The 25,950-nt window shown below is 30.7% G+C and overlaps 1 protein-coding gene across 11 annotated transcripts in view; it reads right to left on the bottom strand.

Moving 5' to 3' along the window:
- Positions 1 to 4,766: 4,766 nt before the first annotated feature.
- The window catches only part of LOC143225840 (uncharacterized), a 100,329-nt gene continuing 79,145 nt past the window's right edge, over positions 4,767 to 25,950 (bottom strand). For 5 of the 11 annotated variants that reach the window (XM_076455950.1, XM_076455947.1, XM_076455948.1 and 2 more), the window contains 7 exons: positions 22,871 to 22,926; positions 18,709 to 18,895; positions 16,814 to 17,201; positions 11,287 to 11,402; positions 10,523 to 10,690; positions 8,947 to 9,048; positions 4,767 to 6,239 (listed from right to left, as the gene is read on the bottom strand). In XM_076455950.1, coding sequence (XP_076312065.1) covers positions 6,129 to 6,239; positions 8,947 to 9,048; positions 10,523 to 10,690; positions 11,287 to 11,402; positions 16,814 to 17,201; positions 18,709 to 18,895; positions 22,871 to 22,926 — 1,128 coding nt within the window. In that variant the 3' untranslated portion in view covers positions 4,767 to 6,128. The remainder of the gene's footprint in view (positions 6,240 to 8,946; positions 9,049 to 10,522; positions 10,691 to 11,286; positions 11,403 to 16,813; positions 17,202 to 18,708; positions 18,896 to 22,870; positions 22,927 to 25,950) is intronic. The other 6 variants (XM_076455951.1, XM_076455949.1, XM_076455954.1 and 3 more) reach the window with 3 other exon arrangements.

Below are 25,950 nucleotides of genomic sequence, written 5' to 3' on the forward strand. Positions count from 1 at the left end.
GAGAATGCCTTGAAAAAAGTGTTTCATAAATAAAAGAGAGCAGCTTGCAAAGAATACTAAAAGGAGGAAAGGACGAGTCAGACCATACATGTCCAGAGACATAGATTACAAGACTGATGACCAGAAAACTTCGTGTTGAAAGGAGACACAATTATGTTAGCAAGAAAAGCCTTTAAAATTGGTACAAATTCACTGAAGTTTCAGAGGACATTGATACCACTATGTAGGAAGAACTCTGTCTAGACAAGATATTCAATCCATTATAAGGTTCAAAGCTTCTGGGACATAATAGGGTGAAAAATGAATATGGTAGTCGTGAGTCGTAAAGAGAAAATCTAGAGCAAGAGAAGAGGTCCCATGAGAGAATGCTTTCTGTAAGATGACATAACAAATGGCAATGAAATTATTTGAATGGAGCATGACACACCAGAACAGATAAAACAGTGGACTCAAGATAGTCCACAAAAATACAAAACCTCTTAAGGAGTGAAAAAACAACGATTCAATAACTTTGACATTCCCCATATGAGCTAAGAATGACCCCTAAGTAAATGGAATAGTTAAAAGGGTCAAGAATGATAGAGAGCCTGACAAGCTACCCCAAACAAGGAAACTTCAAAAGGAAATAAGTGGCCACAACAGTGGATGCCATTTGATAGGGCAAATAGATGCCAATTGTTCATGGAGTTATGGAATTGTTGGTCTAAATAATGTATTCTCTATGGAAAAGCTCTTCATACCTGACCAAAAACATATAGGGCTATATTCGTACCAAAGTTAAAAGCTTTGAACTGAATATTGAGCCATTACAGCCAAACTTAAGGAAGTGATGGACAGGTAGACAAACTCTAATGTGGAGAAATGCATTTGAGACATACACCTCCCAGGAAAGGATACCCAGGTAAAACTACCTTGATTGAAGGAACAACCAAAGTTAATTCAAATGTGACAGATTTATAAGTTATCAATCTTCCATGATCTTGGGAATGACAAAACTATGGAAGTAAAAACTCAGAGGTGTCAAAAGCCTGTTCCACACAATTCATAGTGTAAAGAGGAGAGAGAAAATCCAGTGTGAAATAACAGGGACAGGGAAAATACCTGACACATCATCTACATAACCCAGCTCTTTAGCAAATGGAATAACACAGGCCTGCGAAGTTAAACTTTATAATTGTTATTTTAGTTTTAATAACAGATTTTCCATAATCCAGCTATGCAGGTTTCTCTTGTGTAAATTTTTTAAATCAGGAGGAAGAAGAAAACAAACTTACTTAAATCAAATTTATTTCACTTACAACAATGAACATTTATTATTATTATTTACAGTTATGTTTGGGTTCTAGAACAATCGATAAGACTCTCACGTCACGATTGGTTTAGACTCTAGAGTAATCTGTAGCCAGTAGTTGTCAATATTTCAATGAAAATGGTTCACCTATCTAAAAGCATATATAACGTTTTGTAAAAAATCTGTACATAATGGATAAAAAAATTGATATTTTAGGGTTTGTGCACAGGAATTATTGTAGAACATGTAAAACTTAAGATAATAAAACCATCACAAGCCTGTGCAATTTATAGGTGTGCAGAATAGGCCAGAGGGCCTCCTGAAACATGTGATCTCCAAGGCCTACAATAGCCAAGCATCTGAAAGAGAGACTTTTGATAGTGGTACAGAGGAAGGGCAACTCTACAAGGTTCTAGAGGATGAGACATGCGATTGAAAACTGAGGTATGAAATAAAAAAAATAATGGCATCTTTATGAAGGTGTAAGAGCAACATCTGCAGACTTAAAAACAAAGACATTTACAGCTGAAGCAAAATATTGGGAACAGGATAGAGGAAGAAAAGGCCTGAATAACAAAAACAAAGCAAAAGAAATGATAGTTGTGTAAGCCAAAGAAACATCACCAATGGCAAGAGGTGTTTTGTATTTAGGTAAAGACACAATAAATAGGATAAACATAAAGAGGTGAGACCAGTCCTTAATGGCAGCATTGACTCTTAAAGTCAAAGAATGAAGAGCCAGAGACCAGAAGTGGATAATTATATTGAAAAGAATAGTAAGCTCATCAGTGAGATGTGGGATAAACCAAGAGCAAACCCAATGAAAAAGGCAAAGGTAAAAAAAAGACTACTTTGTTCATATGATCCTGTCCATAAAAGAAAAATGATCTGTCATCAAATTCAGATCACATCAATCCATGAGATGAACTCAATGAAAGTCTAATATGGCAGGTCCAATCCATAGAAGCAAATAGCCTGAAATAAGTACTCACTACACAATTGCTACAATAAACCATTGTCAAACTGTCAGAGTGGATCACAACCAACTGATTCACAAAAGGGAAGAGATGATAAACACCTAACAGACTGCTCAAAGTTTCAGTACACTGAAGTGAACACTTCTCTGAAGCCCATACAACCAAAGTCATGTCATCATTCAGAGATGCAATCCAGTCATACAAAGAAACATCTGTGAAAAGATGAAAATCCAGTTGGGGACAGCAATAAATGCCAGTTATGGTATTGGTACATTATGCTGCCAAGCCAAGTCCTCAAGAAAAGAAGAGGCATACAATTAAAAATGGCATATCCTGAGAATGGTTCCACTGATCACATAATGTTCAATAAGAAAATATATGTGCATGCAGCCAAACAGAATGAGTAGTTTGAGGGAAGTCAAAGTCCCAAAAAGCAAAAAATCAGATGCCAGTACCCAGTCTTCTTGGGGGCCACAAAGATGAGAGTACTAACTCAGAGTAAAAGCAAGTACTTTTTCGATGGTTTTTTGACCAACAGATCTGAGTATGCATCGTCAAGATACTGAAGACAAATGGGATTGGAAGAAAGAGGGAATAAAACAGAAAAAATAAAGGAGAAGTGGAAAGATAAGCCATGGGTGATAAAATGAAGAATTCAGCTGTTGATCAAAAATGGAGACTAAAGGGTAGTAAAAGGAGAGAAAGAGATGAGTTTCCATTGGATTAGACCCAACATAATAGTTACCAAGAAAAGAGCAACGACCTTACCTTGGAAGGGCAAGAAAAAAAAATCAGAAAATTGAAATAATAAGAGGATGTAAATAATAAGCAGCCTTAGGTTAAAGGAACAGAAAGAAAGGTTGAGAAACCAAAGTAGACAATGAAGCCTGATGTCAGGCCACCTTGTCCAGGTTTTATAGTGAGTCATGAACACCTCTGAAGATCTCCAGGCAAAGAAAAGGAATCCAATAAACACCACAGAGATAAGAGTAATGTATGAGAACATTAGTTACCAGGGCATAACATCCTATCCGAATAGCAAATGAATAAATTAAGGAGAGATAGAGCAGTAATAGTACATGTTAAAATGGTGTAAAGAGAATAACTATTCCCAGAAAAACACTTCTAGATACTGGTGAAGTGCCACAGAAATAAAGTACATGATGAGAAAGAATCAAGAGGTATTTTGACAATTAAGTAAAAAAAATTCCAATGATCCAGATTCAAGGAACAGAAGAGTCATGTAGACAAGAAGGGTGAGGAATATCAGTATGAATATTGAAGTGTTTGATAAACCTATATGCACCCTAATACCAGGCAAAGGAGGTAAATCAAGTAATCTTGAGTTTAGGTTTCATGTAGTAAAACAGAGGAAGAATCAAAAGACAAAAGGAAAAGAAAAGAACATATCTGCAAAGTTATTTCAAGGAACAGAATCAAAATGTTAGAATTTTTATCCACAAACAGAACATCGTCTAGAGCAAAACCCAATGGAGAAAACAGCTGATAAAAATCATCATTATCCCGGTCATTTAAACTGAGAAGAAACATTAGCTGAATGGTTGAGAGGAGGCCCAATACAAATGAAGAAATCCTTGATATATTGAAGAATGGCTGACATGTCCTCTACAGACAACAAATCTTCATTAGCCATAGATTCCATGTTAGTAGCATTGTCACCATCACCAAAGCTGAAACTACTAAACTTAAGAAAAGGTGGAAAAGCAGAATATTTTTGTTCTTTTCCTTTAATGAACTTAAAGAAACTGTTTATTATCCTGAGGGAGAAGAGTAAACTATTCAAGTGTTAAACTTTTTGGTCTTGTTTGAAAACTATTAAAAAAATATATACTTGAAATAAAAGTAATTTTCATAAACTATCAGAAATCTCATGTAACTGTTTAACAATTTACAAAAAGTCCATTCAAAAAAGTGCCAAAGGAAAGAATGAAGTTTTTCAAGCATAAATATTTAGGGGGAGCTACCGTGCAAGAAGATTTTGCTGCTCTCCTATCCATGGAGGGCCATAAATACATAATGATGTCATTGTCATTATGAAGTTCACATTAAACTCACCTTTGTTTTTAGGTGGGAGGTAGCTTTCAAATAAGAAATGTGATTATACTGTTCAATTGAGTGATGTCAATCTACTTTATAGAAATTAATGAATATCATGTAAGTTTGAAATTGCCTTGCTGTTTCAGTCGTTCTTATACAAGTTTCTCAGTTTTATGTTTAGTCAATGCTACTCAAAATAATAATTGGTTATTAATTTGGTTGATTATACACATTAAAATGTCCTAAATACAAATAGTAGTAGTGTAATGAAATTCACTAAGGGTTCAGCTGACAAACAAAAGATATCTACTGGACTGAACAAATGTTAGTTTATTTTAAAAATGATTAGACTCTGCCCCTATAAGAGTGTTTAAAAATTAGTCCTAGTAATGCTATTCTACCTTAAACTTTTATAAATTACAACAGGGTAATGCCTTTAATTCTCTATATGAAAATCCTTTATTGTATAGTTCCTTTATATTGAGGTCAGTAAATACATTTCAAGAGCTAAATCATTTCAAACAGTTAACTATAAATAATGAAAAATGTTGCAAAACAATAGGTAATTCTTCTGACATGCAATTAATTACATATATGGAAAGATGTTAGAAATATGTTAAATAACTATATTAATACACAAATTACTCAGCAAATAAAAAAAATGTGACTCGTATAGTATTCATCTTTACAAAAATAAACAGAGTTTAATACAAATGTAATCTGAAATCAAAAACATATTTACTACAGCACAGCAAACAAAATATTTTCATACAACAGACATTTACTTTAAAAGTCTAAAAAATTAATAATATTTTCAGGTGTATTTGGAAACAATTCAATACTGACTATAAGAACTGTCCATATCAGGAGCATTTGGTACTTTATGTGACACAATCTACTTATTTATGATACAGTATGTGTAAATAAATGGAGGTAATACCTAAAAACCTCTTTCTCTAAAAGCTCAATCTTTAGTTATTCATAAAGCACGTTTTACAAACATTTGTACAAAACATAAAACACTATGCTATAAAAAAAGTAAATTAAATTACACCTGCAAAATGTTTCAACTTTATCACACAAATTATAGTGCTTTTCTTCAGCACTTTATCATTAATTATTTCTTGAATTCTTCAGATGAAAGACTACTAAAAGCACCAATAATATTCTGTTTTTAACCCTTGAATAGCATACCTCAAATTTTTCCAATTTTTTGTTTCAATTTTAATGAAATTTTAAAATGTTTACTATGGCAAAAGGTTTAGTAAACCTATATTGCAAAATATATTCATAAAATGAAACCTTAATAAAACAGTTTCATTCACTTGCTAGTCACTGTAAAATTCAATTGACAAAATTTAATAATATAAAGAGCTTACTGTGATAAAATGGTTTGCCACAAATTCGAGTGCCTTTAAACAAATAGGCAAGATCCAATTTTTGTCATGTTAAAAAAAAAATAACTTTTATACATTTTCTTTCAATGTTGAGAAATATTTTATATACATTTTCACTTTTATTAAATTCAAATGCATTTTTTAAAATAATAATTCTGCTATTAAAACCACCACCAAAAAAGTTTTGTGCATTGTAAATATTCATGTTTGTTATAAAGGAAATTACTTGGATTATAATTTTTGTTTATGTAATTTTTAGTTTATAATAATAGAAAGACATTCTATATAAATATCTTATTTGTACATGTTACAAGTCCACTTGACAGTGACACATCAGTTACTAGTCCAGAAACATGAACTGTTCTACAATTTAGTGTGTTCTCAAATTCTCAGAGCTATGACACATTACTGACGCACACCATGAACTCTGAAACGGTATAGGCAGGTGTATTCCATGTTTCCATGGTTGCTGTGGATACGCAATTCCACCAATGAGAAGAAGCCTGGATCTTGGTCCTAAACATAAAAAATGGGTTGAAAATAAACTGTTTAATGCTTGACTAATTTATTCACAAATTGTATCAAAAAAACAATAAAGATAACAATATACTTGAAATTAATACATTTCACAGAGATAGTTAATAATATAATCTCTTAGCTGTGCAAATAATTAGATAAGTTTTAATTCCTCTAATTCATTATGATATTTCCAATGAATAGCCATTCAAACTGCTTAACTTGTGTAATACTATCTTCTGCCCTCTATAGGCAGAGTTTCTAAGTTTCTGTAATGTTGGTATCTACCTAGCACACCCCTATATGATTACATATTCCTCAAACCCATTAATGTAAAAAGAGAGGCCAGATACAGTTGTCACAGATGTATTTCTTTAAACTATATTCTACTACTAAAATATAGTTTCAAATATTACATTGAACAATCAATCCCAATATGGAATGAAGACTGGACTAATGAAAGCAGAGGTACTTGCCACTTCTACAAAAGAAAAGACAATAATGATTATGCATACAGCAACCTGGAAAGAAGTGGCAGCCATGTTGTACTGAAGTACTAATACTAGATATATGTAGACAATCTTGATCTATCAAGCACTTCACCATACTGCTGGTTCATGTACAAATATACCCAAAAGCCACACTGACTCAAAATAATCAAACATCCAATATACAAACCATCCAAAAAAATAGTACAGTTAGTTCAAAAAAACTATTAACCCCTAAGCTTGAGTCTTGGAGAGTATAGAAAAATTACCAAAATATTCAGCACTAAAAAGCTGTTGTTTATGTACAATGTATTAGACATATACTTTCTGAGGAGACTACTTCTCATCCAAACAAGAAATCATAAGAACACAGAAATGGCAGAACAATAAAAATAAGTATAACTTTTTAATATCAAGAAAAATACAATAGAAAATCCCTAGAGAAGGAATACAATAACATTGTGCCAATGGAACCTAGACATATTCACAAGGAATTAAATATACCTCTGCCAAAAAATATTCACAAGTGAACTGACAATGATAACACAAATTCACCCCAAGATGACTACAGAAGTCTTAAGACAAAAATCTATTTTGATTGGCAAATAGTGAAATAAACAGAAATCCATGTATAAGAATGAAATACATTTTACTTTTTAATCAATGGACAGGAAAAAGTCAAGCATGAATATTTAATAAGGAAAATAAATGAATGGGAAAACTAATGATTTGAGCTGATACAGATGTTTTCACAGTACACAGAGACCCAGAAGTTACAATTGTAGAACTTGCAGTGGATGAACTGAGGTTATACCAGAACCTGAAAAGGAAATAAGCCTGAAGATATTTTCACCAATCTTGGCCAAGACATATATTGCTGAGTCTACTGAAACCAAAAAAACAGTATTATTTTGGTAACAAAAAAATAATGTCATTAATTATCTAATGACTGAACCAAAGAAACAAGTTTTGGAAGACCAAAGGATGGAGGAACAGCTCCATAGACAACAACTTCACTGGAACAGAAAATTTGATTCACTAGGACAATCATTACTTCTGAAACACAAATATATCTCACAAAATGATACTAAAAGAGCTCACTAAGAAAAGATAGGTTGGTTATTTTCATACCCAGAATTTGGGATTGTGTTTTGTCCATATTGTTAGAAATAGCTGTTTCAAACTTATCAATTCTCAAAAAAAAATTAAAAAGCCTATGCAAGAATTAAAAACTGCCTACATTCCCCAAACAATACAAAGTACACAGTTCCTTAAAGCAATCCCTACACCTCGGATAAAACATTTGTGAAAAATAAAAATCTGGAATTGAAAGTTAAAAAAAATATCCTGAGTAATACAGTTTCAGTCCCATCAGCAGTTCAAGTTCTCCTTAGCCTCCAGTAATGCTAATTATCCATTTTTCATTGTCAAGTAAAGTTCCATTATGGGTCATATCCAGTTGCAGTTTCAAGCCCAAGAAAATTAGAAATCTTTCAGATCAGAGATTCTAAAACCACCAACTGTTGTGGTGGAAGTTATAATGTCCAAAAATCACATTAAAATAGCTAGATGGATAAGAAAAACAAGTTAATTATTGAAAAGATTCTAGGTGTTTAAAATTTTTATTTATTCAAAAACAACTATGCATAAAAAAACTAAAAACATTAATAAATACCGATCACAGTTTACTATTATGAAGAAAGATTATCAATCACCTAATGACCAATGTTAATCAGTCACGAAACTTGTATAATTATGATATTATTCACCAGTCATTAACCTGCCCCTTAGGAGATATTACTACTGCATAGTAAACCAAAGATGTTTCACAGAAACAGAGTAAATTAAAAAATGTATGGTATGGCTATCAACCAACAATAAGAAACAATCCATCTTTTATTCAATCATATTTTAGTAAATTAAATATATCTATAAAATAATCAACAATATTACAGCTAAAATAGGCTAAAAACTATATACGTGATACACAAATTGTACTAAATAATAAATAAAACCAAATGTGCATACACAAACATACACATATTATATATATTCATAAAACTGTATTGTTTGTTAAATATAACTGCAATAATTAAAAATAAACTATTTTTTCACTACTAACATTTCAGATGCATAGTATCAACTTACATACAGTTTTTGTTATTCTATTCAGGAAGATCTATACTTAGATATCAGTACAGACCATTAAAGATTATTACCTGCCTCACCTTAACAACAAAATACTGCAGGGGGTCTCCTCCTTCATTATAGGTATAGTCTCCTAGCAACTGACCTTCCAGATCAGCTTCTTTCTGCAATCCCTGTAATATTAGATAATTTTTTTAATAATAATAATAATAATAAATCTTAACACCATTTCCATAAAATGAATAAAAATATAAAGTGCATCAAAATCATGTACACTTAATTCTACATTTCAAATTAAAGGCTATTATCATATGCTTTCTGAAGGACACATCCTGTAAAACTTTATTGTCAGGCATAGGTCAATATAATAAAAATAATAAATATGTTTAAGTGTATAATGTTATGAGACTTTAGCTATTTAATCCAAACACTTATGTTTTTGTGTTGCAATCTGTTGCCATTCTAGAATGTAACAAGTATAACTTATATTTATTTACTAATTTTTATGGTGGTTATGAGATTGGTCAATTCTACTAAACCCATGCAGAGATTTGTAAGTTAAAATAACAGATAAAATAAGAAATTTTTCTCTTTAGAAAATTATGATAACTAGCTGGGCATTATAAGGATTTAGCATGTAAAATCTGAAAATTTTCTGATGTATAAAAATATTTTTAACCTTAAAATAAAAATTACTTTGCATGTTGCCTATCCAACATGCAAAAGAAAAACAAGTCATGAGAAAAACATTGCTTAACAAACCTTAAAACTTAATAAAAAAATTTGATATTTTGCATATAAAAGCATTGTAATGTTTACTTATAATCTGCCAAATTTCCTTAATGGTATTAATAAAAGTTTTGGTCTGAAAAATATGACAAGCAAAAAATGGTTATGAGGTTGGACAACTGCTGTCATTCAGATCTTGTAGGTAAAATTGTGAGGGAAATAGTATTTCTGTGTGAGAGGTGAGTTATCACCTCTGAAAATTGACTTTACAATAGTCTTATTTTAAATGTATCAACTCATTGTACAAGCGTATAAAAACCTCATGTTAACACAATTCAATTTTTATCTTGTCCAATGAAGTAACTAAAGTACTTCACTGAACTAATTTTCACTGAAAGCAGCTTTTGAAAACGCTTAAAGATATTGTGAAAATGCTTCTCTAATCACATAAACAATTATGTACACAGGTTTAAAAGTAAGGTTTTTAACTTTTAAACCTGTGTATATAATTGTTTACATGATTAAAGAAGCATTTTCACAATATATTTAAGCATTTTTAAAAGCCACTTTCAGTAAAAATTATCACTATCAATTTTGTTTTTCCTTTATTAGCCTTCTCATTAATAAAGTAGAAATTAGTGTAATACAGAGTTCATGTAATAATAAGTAAAAATCATGTGTTAATAATTTTACTGGTAACTATATTTCTTCAACATAATTTAGTGGAAAACACAGTTGCCAGATCCATAAAGGTATTGTTACTATTTCTTGCTTGAATAGCTAACACCTATAGAAACTTTTCGGTCCTATATAATTCACAGCAAACAGCATTAGTATATATTTTTACTATCTCACAAACATTTAATTTTTCCATAAACTTTAAGCATTTTAAATTTCAGCAACACAGTTACAACCTACCCACACAGAAAAGTCCTTTGGAGCACTATCAATACTCCCTTTAGGAGAGAGAGATTTTGGGATGTGTTCTAGAGAGAAGGCCGTAGGTCGAATAAAAGACGACAGTTTGATAACCAAGTAACCGAAGCTTCCCTTGAATGCCCAGCACTCACCAGGATGAATACCTGGCTAGTAAAGATTTAAAGTCAACAAATATCAAAAGAACTCTAAACAAACAAAACAGCAAATTACTATACCCATTATTATTATTTTCAATTTATTTGCTTAAACCTCTATTTTTTCACTAATATTGGAAATAACTTTAACATAAAATATTCCTTTTTACAAAATTTAAGAACATACCACCAATTTTATTATTATTTTCCTCCTTATGCTTTAAATGGCCTTCTTTGGAATACAGAAAAAAAAACCTCTTGGTTATTAAAATGCTTCAGTGATCACAAAAATCTCCCACACTGAGAAACAATAATTATTAAACATCAAATATAATTAAGTTCAGTTTTAATTCTAAAATATTTTGCACAAAATAAGAGAACTCTTGTCTCATAATGATGCTAAAACTTCAAAAAACACAAATATTAGTAGCTTCTGAAACAAATGAAATAAGGTTTACAATAAACACTTTTCCAAAGAGAAATTATACTTTTTAAAGTTGATCAAAATTTCTTACCCTTCTTTCATAATTTTTCTACTTCTGGGACATTTTTGTATTTTACTAATGTGATTAGATACTATATAAAATAGTATAACGTAACACTACTTACCTGAATAACAATGCGTGGTGAATTGTATGAGTGCCAGATAGGAATACCAAATATTCTGTACTGTCCAATTCCCATTTGGTATGTTTCAGAACATCTTGTACTGACAATAATCCCACCTAGTATCAGAAACAAAAGGTTACTTCATCAAAATGACTATTTTATATCATTTCCATTCTTATCAAATTTTACAATAACAATGATTCAATTAATTCTCCTATTGTATCTCAGGACAACACTTTTATTGATAAGGAGAGAACAACTATTACTACACTTCAGGACTAACTGGGTTAGATGTCTATCACAAATGAGAACAATACTGTATTTTGGCAAATTGTGCCAAAAGCAGTTTGATTCATAAATAAACTTACATATATATATATTTTATTGAAAATTAATACATTTTAATGAAGTTAAATTGTAAAATAAGAAAAATCACAAGTAAGGATTTAAAAAGAGAAAATCCTAAACTATGACTAATTATATTAGTTTGTCATAACTCAAAAAAGAACCCAAAACAAAAGCAAATTAAACAAAAAAATACTATATCAACTAAAAATATCCTAGGGTACAAGCTACAGTGTAGGATTATAAAATGTACCCTAAGTTTTTGAGGTAACTGAAGCAGTATGACCCACAATTGCAGTGGGTTCCTTACAACAATCAGAAATGAGCTGCACAATGGCTTGATTGCAAAACAGCCCCAAAGCATTTCCCAAACCCAAAGTTTCACCAAAGAAAGGTTACGGTAACTGTACGGTAGACTACAGCCTGCATCATTCACTATAAATTTTTGAGTCCAGGGTACACAATCACAGCAGACAAATACTGTCAAAAATTGGCCTAAATATATCGAAAGTTGTGCAAGTAACAACCACCTCTGGTCAATTGAAGAGGCCCTATTTTAATGACAATGCTTGTCCTCATGTGTCAAGGATTATGCTCCAAAAATTAAACAAGTTGGGAATCAAGGCTCTGCTTCATCCACCTTATTCTGCAGACCTTTTCTCTCCAGATTTTAATTTTTTTAAGCACTTAGAACTCTTTGAATAATAAACACTTTCAAAACTAACTAGGCAGCTGCAAAAGAAGCTTTCAAGGAGTTCACTGACCATAGAAACTGATTTCTACAGCAGAGGCACAAACAGCATCATTACACGATGGCAAAAGTGTGTTGAAGCAATTGGTGCTTACTTTAATTAAAACATGTTTTGCAACACTGGTTTATACATTTTCAAACTATGCAGTTCAAAAACGACATTTATTTCTAGACAACCTAATAGCTTGTACCCTGGGATATTTTCAGTTAATGCACAATTTTTTGTTTAATCTGTTTTTGTTTTGGCTTGTTTTTTAAGTTATAACAAACTAATATACATGTGTGTGTGTGTGTGTGTGTGTGTGTGTGTGTGTGTGTGTATGCTTTAAAAGTTTTTGTCCTATTAACAGTCTTAAAAAAATATTAATGCAATAAATTGCCAATTTTTCCTTTCTTGTATAGCTTCTTCTTTACTGTAAAATTTGAACTGCAACTAATAATATTTTTACTATATTGGGTTTTTTATTTTATACCAATGTAGTAAAATGTGCTTGGAATCTTTATACAATTAAAAATCATATGAATATTCTTTTTTACTTTTTTCAAAACATTAAAAAATAATGTATGAAAAACATTATATAGAATAATGTTCAACAATTTTCATCAGTTAATTTATTATTTCTGTTTGAAAAACCTGTTAAAAATGTTTAAATTATAATTAACTTCAATAAACAAAAGAGAAAGGTTCTTCACAGGCACCTAATGAGTGCTTAAAGGAGTAGAGACTAAACTTAGTAAATTCATCTTTAGAAATGCTTCTTGAATTTAATTGATTTCTTCACTTCAGATAATTTAATACTTTTTTTAATAACATTTTTGCTTACTTAAACTGAAGACACTCATGAATGAGCCATCCATAACAAATACTATATACTATTTGTAGAGGTGTGGAGTCACTCCATATGTTGGTGCTGCAGCAAAAATTAGCTATACCCATGATGGGAAACAAATTAGCATGGATTGATACAGATACAATAAAAACAAAAGTACTGCCAAATGCGATCTGCAGCTCTTCTTGACTTAAAGTATCTTCAAAAGAAACTAACATTTCTACCACATTCTCAATTGATCAAGAAAACATTAAAGGCAAAAAAGAAAGAAACAAAATCTTTTAAATAAATAAGCAAACTTTCTCTGAATATAAAATGTAATAGTAACAATAATTTTGGCCCTTCCTGAAGACTGTCAGAGATAAATTTATACTTGAATTTTAGACCTTGTAAATACAAATTAATCATTAACACCAGTGTCATGATATAAAACTGTTTAGTGTAGGTATTATTATTTAATTTATTTTATGAATGAATATTGTACAACTGTTTAATTCTTTTTATTGTAGGAGACAATTACTGGAAGTAGTGTTTGTAACTCATTGGTGTCAAGAATATAGGGAGCAGAAAATTTAATAATAAACATATAATAAATAGTATAAGATAAGAGGAAAACAACAGACAAAGACAACAGCAGAAGAGATTAAAGTCATGGCCAAGGAAAAGTCTGGCAAAAAGTTAACTTCAGGCAAAGTGATAGGACTAACATTTAATGTGTTAGAATATGAGTAACATTAGAAAAGGAGAAAAAAGAAAAATGATTTATACCATCTAAGGGTGGTTCCAAATTAATTGAATCAATCTGATACACTTTGATAAAAAAAAACAAAAAAAATGGAATATTTTTAAGAAAGAAGACCACACAATTACTGGAAGAACAGTATTAAACTGTGGTAATTTAATGCACAATTGTCTTTGAATTATATACAGAATACTAGTGCAACAGAAATAGGGAAGGTTGTTCAGATTCTCAGCCGAAATTCTAAAGTAATTGAATTGACCTAAGTGAACTTTTGACAAGAAGAAAACCATACAGTGTTTATCATATCCCTACAATCTCTGTAGTGTAAAGAATTAGTTGTACATATATTAAAGTAGTTTTGAAGATACATATTATTTTGTAAACAAGTAGAGTGCATGCTATTCATTTATCATTGAATTTACAACCAACAAATTATAGACACCTACTGTTCAAGAATCCTAAGCCCAACAACAACAACACAGTATATATACACTGCTGGCCAAAATCTTAAAGCTAATGAACAAAGAAAAAAAATTTTAGACTCAACCATTTATTTGAGTAGAGCTTTGAAAGATGAAAATAAGAAAAGAGAAAATAAAAATAAAAAACTTTTTTTAGCATTTAATAGGGAAAATGTGAACATGATGAAATTATTCTAAATATTAGTTGGTCAAAAGTTTAAGACCATACCAAAAAGAAGTCCTAAACAGGATAGGAAATGCCCAACAAGAGGTCTCAGTAGTGAGTTGCATAGCTGTCATTGAGAATAACTTCAAACATTCGCTTTGGCATGGTCGATATAAGCATTTGTAGAAGGCTGGCTGGAATGTTATTCCAAGTAGTGAAGATGGCTTCACAAAGATCATGCACTGTTTGGAATTGATGTCCATTTCTATAGACTTCCCTTGCATTCCACCCCCAAACATTTTCAATGGGGCTCAGTTCGGGTAAACACACTGGATGGTCCAAAAGAATCACGTTATTTGTCATGAAAACGTCCTTTGTCCTGCGGGCATTATGGATTGCAGCATTTTTCTGGTGAAAGATCCAGTCATTTCTACACAAGCAAGGGACTTACACCTTCCAACATGCAAAGGTAGCCAGCTGCTGTTTGACACCCCTGTATAACCTGAAGCTCCATTGTTCCATGGAAGGAGAAAGCACTCCAAATCATGATGGAACCTCCTCCACTGTGTCATGTATGCAATGTCTCTGGTGGAATATCCTTATCGTGCCAGTAATGTTGAAAGCCATCTGGACCGTTCAGGTTAAAGTTTTTCTCATCAGAGAACAAAACCTTCATCCACTTTTCTATGTCCCATGTTTGGTGCTTCTCAGGAAAGTTTAACCGAGCTGTTTCGTGGTGTGGAAGAATGCATGGCCTTTGAAGACATTTACAGTTTTTAAAGTCTTTCTCTTGTAGATGCTGTCTTATTGTACTTGAACTGCATTCTGCGTCCGTAAGGGCCTTAATCTGGCTCGACCGTTGGCTGGTGTCTTCCCAGATAACCTATCGAATCCTCCTGCTCAACATCTGCAAATTTTTCTTGGGCCGACCACTTAAAATTCTCGTTCCGTATCCCTCAGGGTCTTTTAATAAATTTGCAACAGCAGTTTTACTACGCCCAATCTCACCAGCGATGGCACGTTGAGAGATACCTTGCTTTTGCAGCTCGACAATTCTGCCACGTTCAAACTCTGTCAACATTTTAGCCTTTGTCATGTTTTTACCCAATGTAACACAGGAGATGTCAGAGGGAGATGTTGACAATGCTAATGCTTGAACACAAATGACTAAATTTTGTTACGTGTTTACCAATTAACGCTTCGTTTCAGTATGGTCTTAAACTTTTGACCAGCTAGTACTTAGGCTAATTTCATAGTGTTCACATTTTCTCTATTAAATGCTAAAAGGTTTTTTTATTTTTATTTTCCCTTTTTGTATTTTTATCTTTCGAAGCTCAACTCAAATAAGTGTGTATTTTTTCTTTATGTTCATTGGCCTTACGATTTTGGCCAGCAGTGTATATATACTACTAAGAAATATAAGCAAGAACCTTTTACTGACAATTGACAAACAACTTTAACAAGTGACAATCAGTTAACAGTATTCATAAAATGCACATGTACTGTCATGAATGTATAATTTTGAAAAGTTATAAATTTATACCTTACTTAAAGCCTGCAATTATTCACTATATGAAGAAGAAAGTATGTTGAAGAATGACAAACCTTTTGTCTATTGCCCAAATTTGTAGTAGATAAATAAAAAAATCTGGAATTTAAAAACCTGGAGATAGATAGTAAAAAGCATAAGCACAGAAAGAGACATTAATTACTCAAACTGCAAGCCCCTAGTTTGGCTTCATGCTTTACATTAGAATATAAGTTTGTAGAACATTTTCCCAGCATATCTACATTTTAGAAGTCTAAATTTTCTTAAAATTAAATGTTAATGAAATTCAAATTTCTTCTAAAATAGTCTGTGTGCAGCATCAGCAAATGGTTACTTGACCAGACATACATTAAAATTACACAATTCTTGCATGATCTGAAAATCTATTCTGCAGTGCATTCTTTTTAAAAGTATCTTTTTATCTGTCACATTATGTGTGTTATATGTAATTGTTTGATTACGTATCATTTTAATCTCAAGCAATCTCTCTCATAACTTTTAAATGTCAGTAGCTACCTGCATATCATTCTGGTTATAAATCAATGAATGTATACCAAACATTTTACATGTCATTGAAAGTTCATTACCCTGTGCATTTTAAAAGTATTATATCTGTTACAGTGTAAAATGTTTCTTTAAATTATACAATTTTCCACTTAGGTTTGTTTAATTATAAGACTCACCCTGAGATTCAAGGGCATAGTCCACTAACCCAGTCTTGTCTGCATCATACAAATATATGGCATCTCGCACTATTTTCTTTACATCCTCCTGGGAGGCACACATGCTACTGTCATTTGCAGAGACTGAAAACATAGCTGAGGTGGATGATGTCTTTTCATTTTGAAGTTCCTCCCTCAGGGACTGGGCTGAACTAAGTGCAATGGCTGAAGCTGCTGTCTGGGCTATCTCTTCTATGTGTGTTTTCATTTTAACACTCAGCTCAGAAGCCATGTGATTACTGAGATCTGACATTTGACTTGCAAAGTGTTCCTGGGTGACAAATGTATGTTGTAGCCACTGTCCAAATGTAGCAAAAGGAGAAGAGATATTTCCATTTTCATTCATCACCTACATTGGAGGTAAAATAAAACAAAAAAAACAAACTTGTCATTTCTAGTGTTTTCAGTCTTTATCCCTTTCATTGCAGGCAGGGTGAATTTCACCCAGCTCATAACCATGAAAGTATCCATGAGATTAATTATGCTATAATTTTTTTATAATGTATGCATATCTTTATATAATTTTGCTGGTTATTGGTAAACATTACATGGATTTTGGACAAAAAATATCAGGTTTTTATATTCAATATTAAGATTTTTTAATTACAATTTTTCTCATATGTTTTTTCTTTCAGAATATTGACTATCCAACATGCAAAATAGTTCTCATTTTAAGATAAAAAATATTTTAAATAAGTAGAACATTTTAAAATCTCATTTGCAAAATTTTTAAATCTCCAGATAATTATTAATTTATTTTAGAAAAAAAAAACTACGTTTTATTTGTTATTTTCACTACTGTAGTTCTGTATGGGTTGGTTTGATTTGACCAACTTCATAATCTCAACAAAAAATGAGAAGATAAATATAAATCATGTTTTTCATTCTAAAATAACTACAAGTTATAGCTTGTAAACACAAATATTTAGTCTAAATAGCTTAAATTTCATAACATTACACATGTACATACATTTATTATTTTTATTATGTTGACCTTTCAGCCATGCCTGATTAACATTAGAAAAGTTGCAAAGATGTGGCACACGTACTCAATATTACCGTATCCAAGAATTTAAAACTCAAACACAATTAAAGTTAAAGACAAATGTAAAGTGTTGTGTCTTTACTGGTGTGATATGTAATAGTAATTAAAATATTGAATATGAAGTTAATTAAATTGATTAAGACAAAGCAATCACCACATACATACTAGCAGCAATAATGCCACTGTTTCCAGGATAGATACATTGCTCCACGTAACTAATGGTCACTCTCATTTCAAAACAAGGAATTTTGTATCAACAGGTGATCACAATACTTTCCAGGAAAAACATAACTTTCAATTTCTATCAGTAACTAGGGCAAAAGGAACTTAGCGGCTCTCTTAACCAACATTCTATGTTACGAACACCGAGTATTTACAACAAAAATTTTAAAGAAACTATTTGTATTAACTAAAACAAATAGGAAACATAAGATGTGACATAAGATGCTCACACTGTTAGGGGTTAGACCCTAGAATTATATCCCACAGGCTTCGGAACATTTCTCTACACCATCTTTATATCAAATTTCTTACAGATTCATAAATGTTTTGTTTATAAGGTTGCTAATAACAAATGAAAAAATGTTACTCAATTATTGGTCCTAATAATCACTCCTGAAATTCCTTATTATTTTACATAGAAAATGAATTATTTTACCCATTTGTTTAGTCTGTTCTTTTTGCTGGCTGTTGTAACAAAAATTAAAATTATACAATATAATGAAATACATAAATCATACAGTAGTGAATGGCAAAAAAAACAACAACTTAGTAATTTGAGGGTTAATAGCATAAAACAAAGCAACTTTACCCTCAATAGTATAGAAGCAAGTTGATTCTCAACCGTCTTCAAATATTCACTCTGGTTGTGACAGCAGTTTCTCATCCCAAGTAGTAGATCTTTTATTCCCATGACCTGTTTCTCCAAGGTTTTAACTTTGTTGTCTATCTGTGACAGACTAACGAGTGGTAGCTGGTGGACATGCTCACCTGTTTCACTGTGTATATAGGAAGTTATTACTTAAGATTATATTTTACTTATAATGTAGATGAAGAAATAATGAAAATATGTTTAACACATTACTGACTGATGTATCACAAAACCATACTGATTAAAACTCGCATGTTGCTTGTTTGTTTTTCAATTTCAAGCAAAGCTACACAAGGGATATCTGTGCTAGCTCACCCTAATTTTGCAGTGTAAGACAAGAGTGAAGGCAACTAGTCAACACCAACTCTTGGGCTACTCTTTTACCAATGAATAGTGGGAATGACTATCACTTTTGTAAATTACCTTTCATTGTGAATAAAAATCTTTAACACAAAACTGAGTTTTAAATAGTGTAATTGTATTTGAGGGACACTAGTAATTTGAATTTCTTAGTTTGGGCAAACTAAAGTGTTTCATTTGGTGTCAATTAGCTTTATTCAAATATCATTATTTCTTATATAAATATGCGTGATGTTTTGATTTGTATATCTGTGGCTTTTACTGAATATCTGCAAAAGTTTAAGAAATAAAATCTATATACATTGTCTTTAAGTATTTGCTTAACTGTTACTAACAAGTTCAGAAGAGTTGTGTATTCCCAAATTTCATATTTTTAACTATCTTATTTAAAATATCTTTTTTTTGTGATTATTTAAAAGATGTTCTTTAAAATTTGAAAATGGACACATTTAGGAAACACTACGTAATTTACAGAGATTTATGAATTAACATAGCAACTGATTTTTTAAAAGATTTCAAATAACATTTTGAAGCTGATGAAAATGAATTAGGGTTTAAAACGTAAAATGTTTATTCAGGTATGTTTGTACATAGTAATTCAAATGCATAAAAGATCTCTGTTCTGTAATTTTTTAACTAAAGTCTATTTCGTAGAGCTCTTTAGAGCAAGTTCATCGGGCATATATAAAAAGTTATCATTTTTCTATACTGAAAACTTATTTCCAATAATACTTACCTTCACTGACAACATCGCTATTCCTCAACATCAGCTTTGCCCACTTAAGAATTGGTCTTGCATGATCTAGTCTTTTATGCCTCACTTAAATGCATTTGACAATATCTAATTTGCAAATTTATCCACCCTCATCAATACATCCTCTATCCTGGTATTGTATATAAGCACCTCATTTAGATAATGTAACCACTTTTTCGAGACTTACACCAGCTCTTAGTGGGAAGGTAGCGTGAGAGAGTTTCAGTGGAGGTAAGCATTATTGGAAATACATTTTCAATTTAGGAAAATGTTAACTTCCTAAACATACCAACTTCTGACAAAATAGCTAAAATCTCAAAGTAAGAAGTTGGAGGGGGTCAGTTCAGGCATGATCAATAATGAAAGCATCTGCATAGAACACTGGTGTACCGTGATAAGTGGTACACAAGTGGGAAAACCACACTATATACATCCTCATTGGATAAATGAAATGGCTAGTAAAAAACAATTGTGCTGAATCTACTGAGATGTAACTCAGAATATACCTCACTTGTAAAAATAATATATGCAAAATAGATATTTAGAAATCCACCTCTAAGGAAATGGAGAAAATCAAGGGAAACTGAAGAATACTGATGAAACAATCAAAACCATCACCACAGGAGGTAAAGTGGGAAACAGAACATTTCTAGGCCTAACAGCCAAAACACGTTATCACATTACAATTGACTGTGCAGGCAAGAAATAAGTGGCAAACTCATTGCAGAGATGGATGTATCCTCTTTCTTTGATGCATGAGGCTTAGAAAGGAAGGAGCTATCAGGATATAGCAGGACCAAAGAATAACTTCAACTTGTGTTATCAACATGTCAGTGGTCAAAAATTATACTTAGACAAGGAGGCAAAAAACCAAGGCAAATAAGTAGACAAGGATATAAGATCTATTTATCCTGTCATGTAATAAAACAGTAAATCTCCCAGCCTGAACTGGAAAAATCAGGAAGAAGGAGAAGCTAAATAGTCCCTCCACTTCACCAATAAGGGAGGAGTAGACTCAGAGGCTAAGGAAAAGTCCCACAATCTCACAAGTCAAATGATTAATAAAAGAAAAGAATAAGACCAAAATCAGACTCAGATCAGATGTATTAAGAAAAGTATCAGAAAACAGAATCCAAATTCCCACCCAAGACAAACAAAAAGAGATAACTTCAGAAGTCTTATGAGAAAATACCCAGGCAAAATGAATGCCTGCTTCTTTCAGAGGATAAAAACATGCACAGCTCCAACCAACATTAACCTACCCATACCTCACAGAAATGATAAACAACAAAAACAAAGTAAGGGAGATTAGATTATACACCTTGCTGACAATAGTAATACAGGAATTCATACCCACAAATATCACTTTTAATTTAGTTTATATATATATATATATTTTTTTTAATTTAATTATAATAAAATCCACAAGGTGGTGCAAAAATCAATCCATAACAAGATAACATGTGACACTTCAAAGAAAACAATGACCAATGCTTTGCCAAGAGAAAGTGATTACATTATGAAAACAAGGTGCTTACATACATTACAAGAACAGAGAGCATATTAATGAGGGTGGAGAAATTTGCAAATTAGATATTGCTAAGAGCATTTAGGTAGGGTATAAAATACTGTAGCATGTCAGACAAATGCTTAGATATATAAAGCAGACCTCAAATAACAGCTATGTTATTAGTGAAGGTAAGTACGTTTTGGAATATCAAACCTCACTTTTTTAATATAACCTTTAAAATTTAATTTGAACAAGCATGCTATTAACCATTTCTGAACAATGTGTGTGTGTGTCATTGGCATCCCAGAATTTTTTTTTTTTACAATAGAAATACTTAATTAACTTGCATAAAACTGTATAAAATATTACTAAACAGGTTTCCAAAGTCATATAATTTGATTTACTTTTCTCTAATTTTTTACGTTGTAAAATTTTAAAAGTTTAAAATAATTCCTTTTGTCTTAAACTTTTAGTTTTACTTGTACATGCTACTAGTTTTAATTTGATTGGTACTTATTTAGTTCATTGTTTTTTATATTATTTTTCTGATTATAGTAGTCACTGCTTCCTTCTATAAATGATAAAACACACTGGAGAAACTGACACAGATGTAGTACTGACCTATAGCCCCAAACCTGTAACAATGTCTTCAGGTCAGACTATCAAACCATATTTCTGCTGAAAATTTACTTAGTAAATATCAATTTCTATTAAACATAGTTTAATTTTAATAAATAACAAGTTATTTTAGTTATCAACATTGTTTGAATAAAATGAATTTAACAATAATATTCAATAAATAAGGATCTGAGTCTTATCACAGAAGAACTTTTTAATATATATTTTTGTTCCTGAAAATACCAGAGATCTACAATTTTTTCAAAGTCATCTAAAATTCTAACAACTTTCCATTGTTCTTCTCTATACAAGTTAGATCTTGTCCTTTTCCAACAAAACCATAAATTATTTTTCAAATCATTTTATTAATCACACATTAATTTAAATAGTTCATAATAAGCTCTATACAGCTGTTTTTAAGTTATATCTATAGCTATTTTGAGACTTGAATTTCATTAGTGTTTGTTCAATCACCTACTGAGGTCATAAAATGGTGGGGAAGTGAAAAGCTATACAAATAAAAATCAGAGAAAAAGAAGTCAGATGAAAAATAAACACTGGTAATACCCAAAGAATAGTAGTATCTTAGCAAGTATAGGTTTATACTGTGATATGGTCAAAAACATGTAAAATCAACAAATACACTTTTCATGGACGAGACTCTTTGGAGTTATGTAAAAAAAATAATTTTGAACATGTTTTTTCTTTAAAAATTAGGTTATACAAGTGTTACAAGATAACAAAATATAAATTACAAAACATGTTTAAGGGAAAACTATTGAAATAAAGTTCAACTTGTTATTAATTTTCAAATTATAAGGAATTATAAGACTTCCAAATATTAAATAAAATGCAATCACCTTTTTCTTTTAGCTTCCAACTTTTCCTTTACATCACTCAGTTCTTCACGTAAATACTAAATAACCAAAAACAATTTCTGTACAATTATATACATATATACAAAATATTATAATAAGACCAAATTTCAAAATTATTCTTAAATCATAATTAAAATGTCTGTGGTCTTGGCACCCAAATGCATTGAGCATACTCCATCTATCAGACAAGATTCTGATGCCAATGTAAAACATACAAATGTATACACAGATCTACCAGTTTACAAACAGTTTGAATTTAATATGTATATACATGAACTCTGCATATAGAAATCTCAAAAAATGAAAAACAATACACACTGATAACAAAATACTTTAAAGCTTAACTTTGGGAAAAAATACCCTCTACTCTAGCCTGTTTGTAGCCATACAGAAGATGTTGAAAGTTCATTCTTGGTTAAGGTTATTTTCAAAAACTAGTACTATACAGCACAAACTAAAAATTCTTCACCCTTATTTAAATTTGTTTGTGCAAACTACTACTTCTGATTAAACAAATTATATAAACATATAATGATAAATTTTTCTTAGTTACATAATGTTTTCATTACTAACTACCCTACAAACTGTTACTAATATATTGTAAGTTTAGCCAGGTTTGTTTGTACAAAACAGTTAGTACCATATCAATTTTAATGATACATCACACATCACTAAAAGTTCATTCTTAGTCAAAGTTACTTGTACAAACCACTATCTGCTTAACTATTGACAACTTTTAATCATTTAAATATGTATAACAGATAATGTTTTACTGTTTTTCTGCAGAAACTAATACTTCATAGTGAAACAACCACTTATAATCACATAGCAGAAAAATAAAGTATTTTAATAAGAGTTTATTTGTATAACTAATATCTACTCTATGTCATAGTGCCATTTCTCAACATTGTATCAGTTGTGGCTGTCATATGCCTTAGTTATTTACATATTCCAAATAACACTCACACAATATACTCAAAATTTCTGTAGTTCAATTTTAAGCAACAAGGCATATGCTAAAATTAATTGGATAAGTTGTAGCATATTCTTATGAATGACTAAGCCTTCATTTACAAACAGTTTAATAAATAGTATATAATAAAATAATAAGATGTCAAACATCTACAAATTTCACACTTTAGTGGTACTTTGAAATTTTGTTTGTTAAAAGTTATACATGTTTCATCTGCCAAGTGTATTTAGAACCATTTTAACATAAGAATTGCATGGTACAAGATGGTACCATATGTTTTCTATTCCCTGTTTACACTGAGGAAAAATGTATAATGAAAACACCACAATTTCTTGCTGTAATCAAATTTCTGATGTAAATTTTGTGAGTGTTGAGACTTAACATGCAGGACAAATCAAGACCTCAATTATATTTTCCTTGAACAATATTGATATATAGCTTGTAAATACAAAACTTAAGCCAGTAAATGTTTTTCTTATAACTTTCACAACTGTAGATACCATCATATTTGTATGCTAATACTTCTAAAAAGCAAGTATGTGACTCTACTGATGTTCTGATGAAATACTATTATGGTTACAATATATTTAGTTACTTCAAAAATTGATGAATATTATCAGGAACACTGCTGATCATATAAGTTACCTACATATCTTCTGTACTATAGAAAAATATTATGTGAAGTAGTAGCCCATCTGGAACTTATGCACACACACCAATCTCATCATAAATATATACCATTAAACAAATAAGTTTTACTACTAAAAAATACAATGATCAGTTTTAAAAATAACTAAATATTTAAATACATATTTCATTTAATCCTTTCCAAATTGGAGAAATGCCACTGATATCCTTTGATATTTTTCTTCTCACATTGGAAGCACTCAACCAGATTACATAAAATTCAGTAAACAGATGCTAAACAATATCTGGTTACATTTTAAAAAATGTATAATTTAATATTTCTACATTTTTTTTAGGTTTTGGAAATTTCAAATTTCTTGGACACCTTTCAAACAAACACATTAAAATGTTATTTCTTCGCTGAATCTAACAAAGCTTATCTTCCATTCTAACATAAAAAATTTGTGTAACTTTAAGATAAATATTAAAACAAAACCTTCTGGTAAAAGAAGAATGTTTTAAGAAACTACAAAAAAAATCCATATATATTGTTTATTCCTAAATGTTCTGAACTTTTCATTAGATTCCTTTGTTCACCTGCCTGAACAGGAGGATCTGGTTAGCCAACAGTTTACAAAATAAAATTTACTTTCTAAACCATTTTATTTACTCTATATTGATATAGAAAAAGTATAACAAGGTCTATCCAACTGCATTTAGTTGTTAGCTTTAATTATTTTCAGAATTAAGCTTCATAAATTGTTCAGACCCACACACTATGCATCATAAAAGGTTGGTAATAAAGGGCTTTGTAATAAAACTGCAAATGCAAAATAAACATCATGTGTAAAGTAAGGTGCAAATTATTTTATTAGTAAATATAAACCTGTATACTGGGATGGGCAGAAAAAATCTATAGATGATTCTATGAATACACTGTTTATAAATGAGATTCCTCAGTTGCACAGAAGTCAAACTATTTATTCTTATTTGCTAATTTAAATAAATGTTACATAATGACAGTTTCGCTTGAAAAATATTTTTGAGTTAAAAACTGTCAAAATGAAATAATTACTTTTAATAACATTTTGAAATCTGACATACAGACGAGGGTTGGATATCAAACTGGTGTAAATTAATTCAGCACTTATTAATATCCTTTCTTTCATAATAATATCTGTAGATAAATAAACAAAATTAGGATAGTAAACTCTACTCTCAGACTTCCTATTTTAAATTTTCTTCTTTGTTTTTATGGAATTGAAAACTATCCTTCAAAGAGTATTCATTATTTGTATAATCTTTAAAAAAATCAATACTCTTCAATAAAAAATTAATCAAGGTCTTTGATCATTATCCATATATAATCTTATAGATGTATGAATTTTTACACAAAGAATTTTATAGTTCAAGAAATACTTATGTAACAAAGTTTTCATATTGCAGCAATATTTAATATTAT

The sequence above is a fragment of the Tachypleus tridentatus genome, chromosome 9, assembly GCF_004210375.1.
Source record: "Tachypleus tridentatus isolate NWPU-2018 chromosome 9, ASM421037v1, whole genome shotgun sequence".
Taxonomy (NCBI): Eukaryota; Metazoa; Arthropoda; class Merostomata; order Xiphosura; family Limulidae; genus Tachypleus; species Tachypleus tridentatus.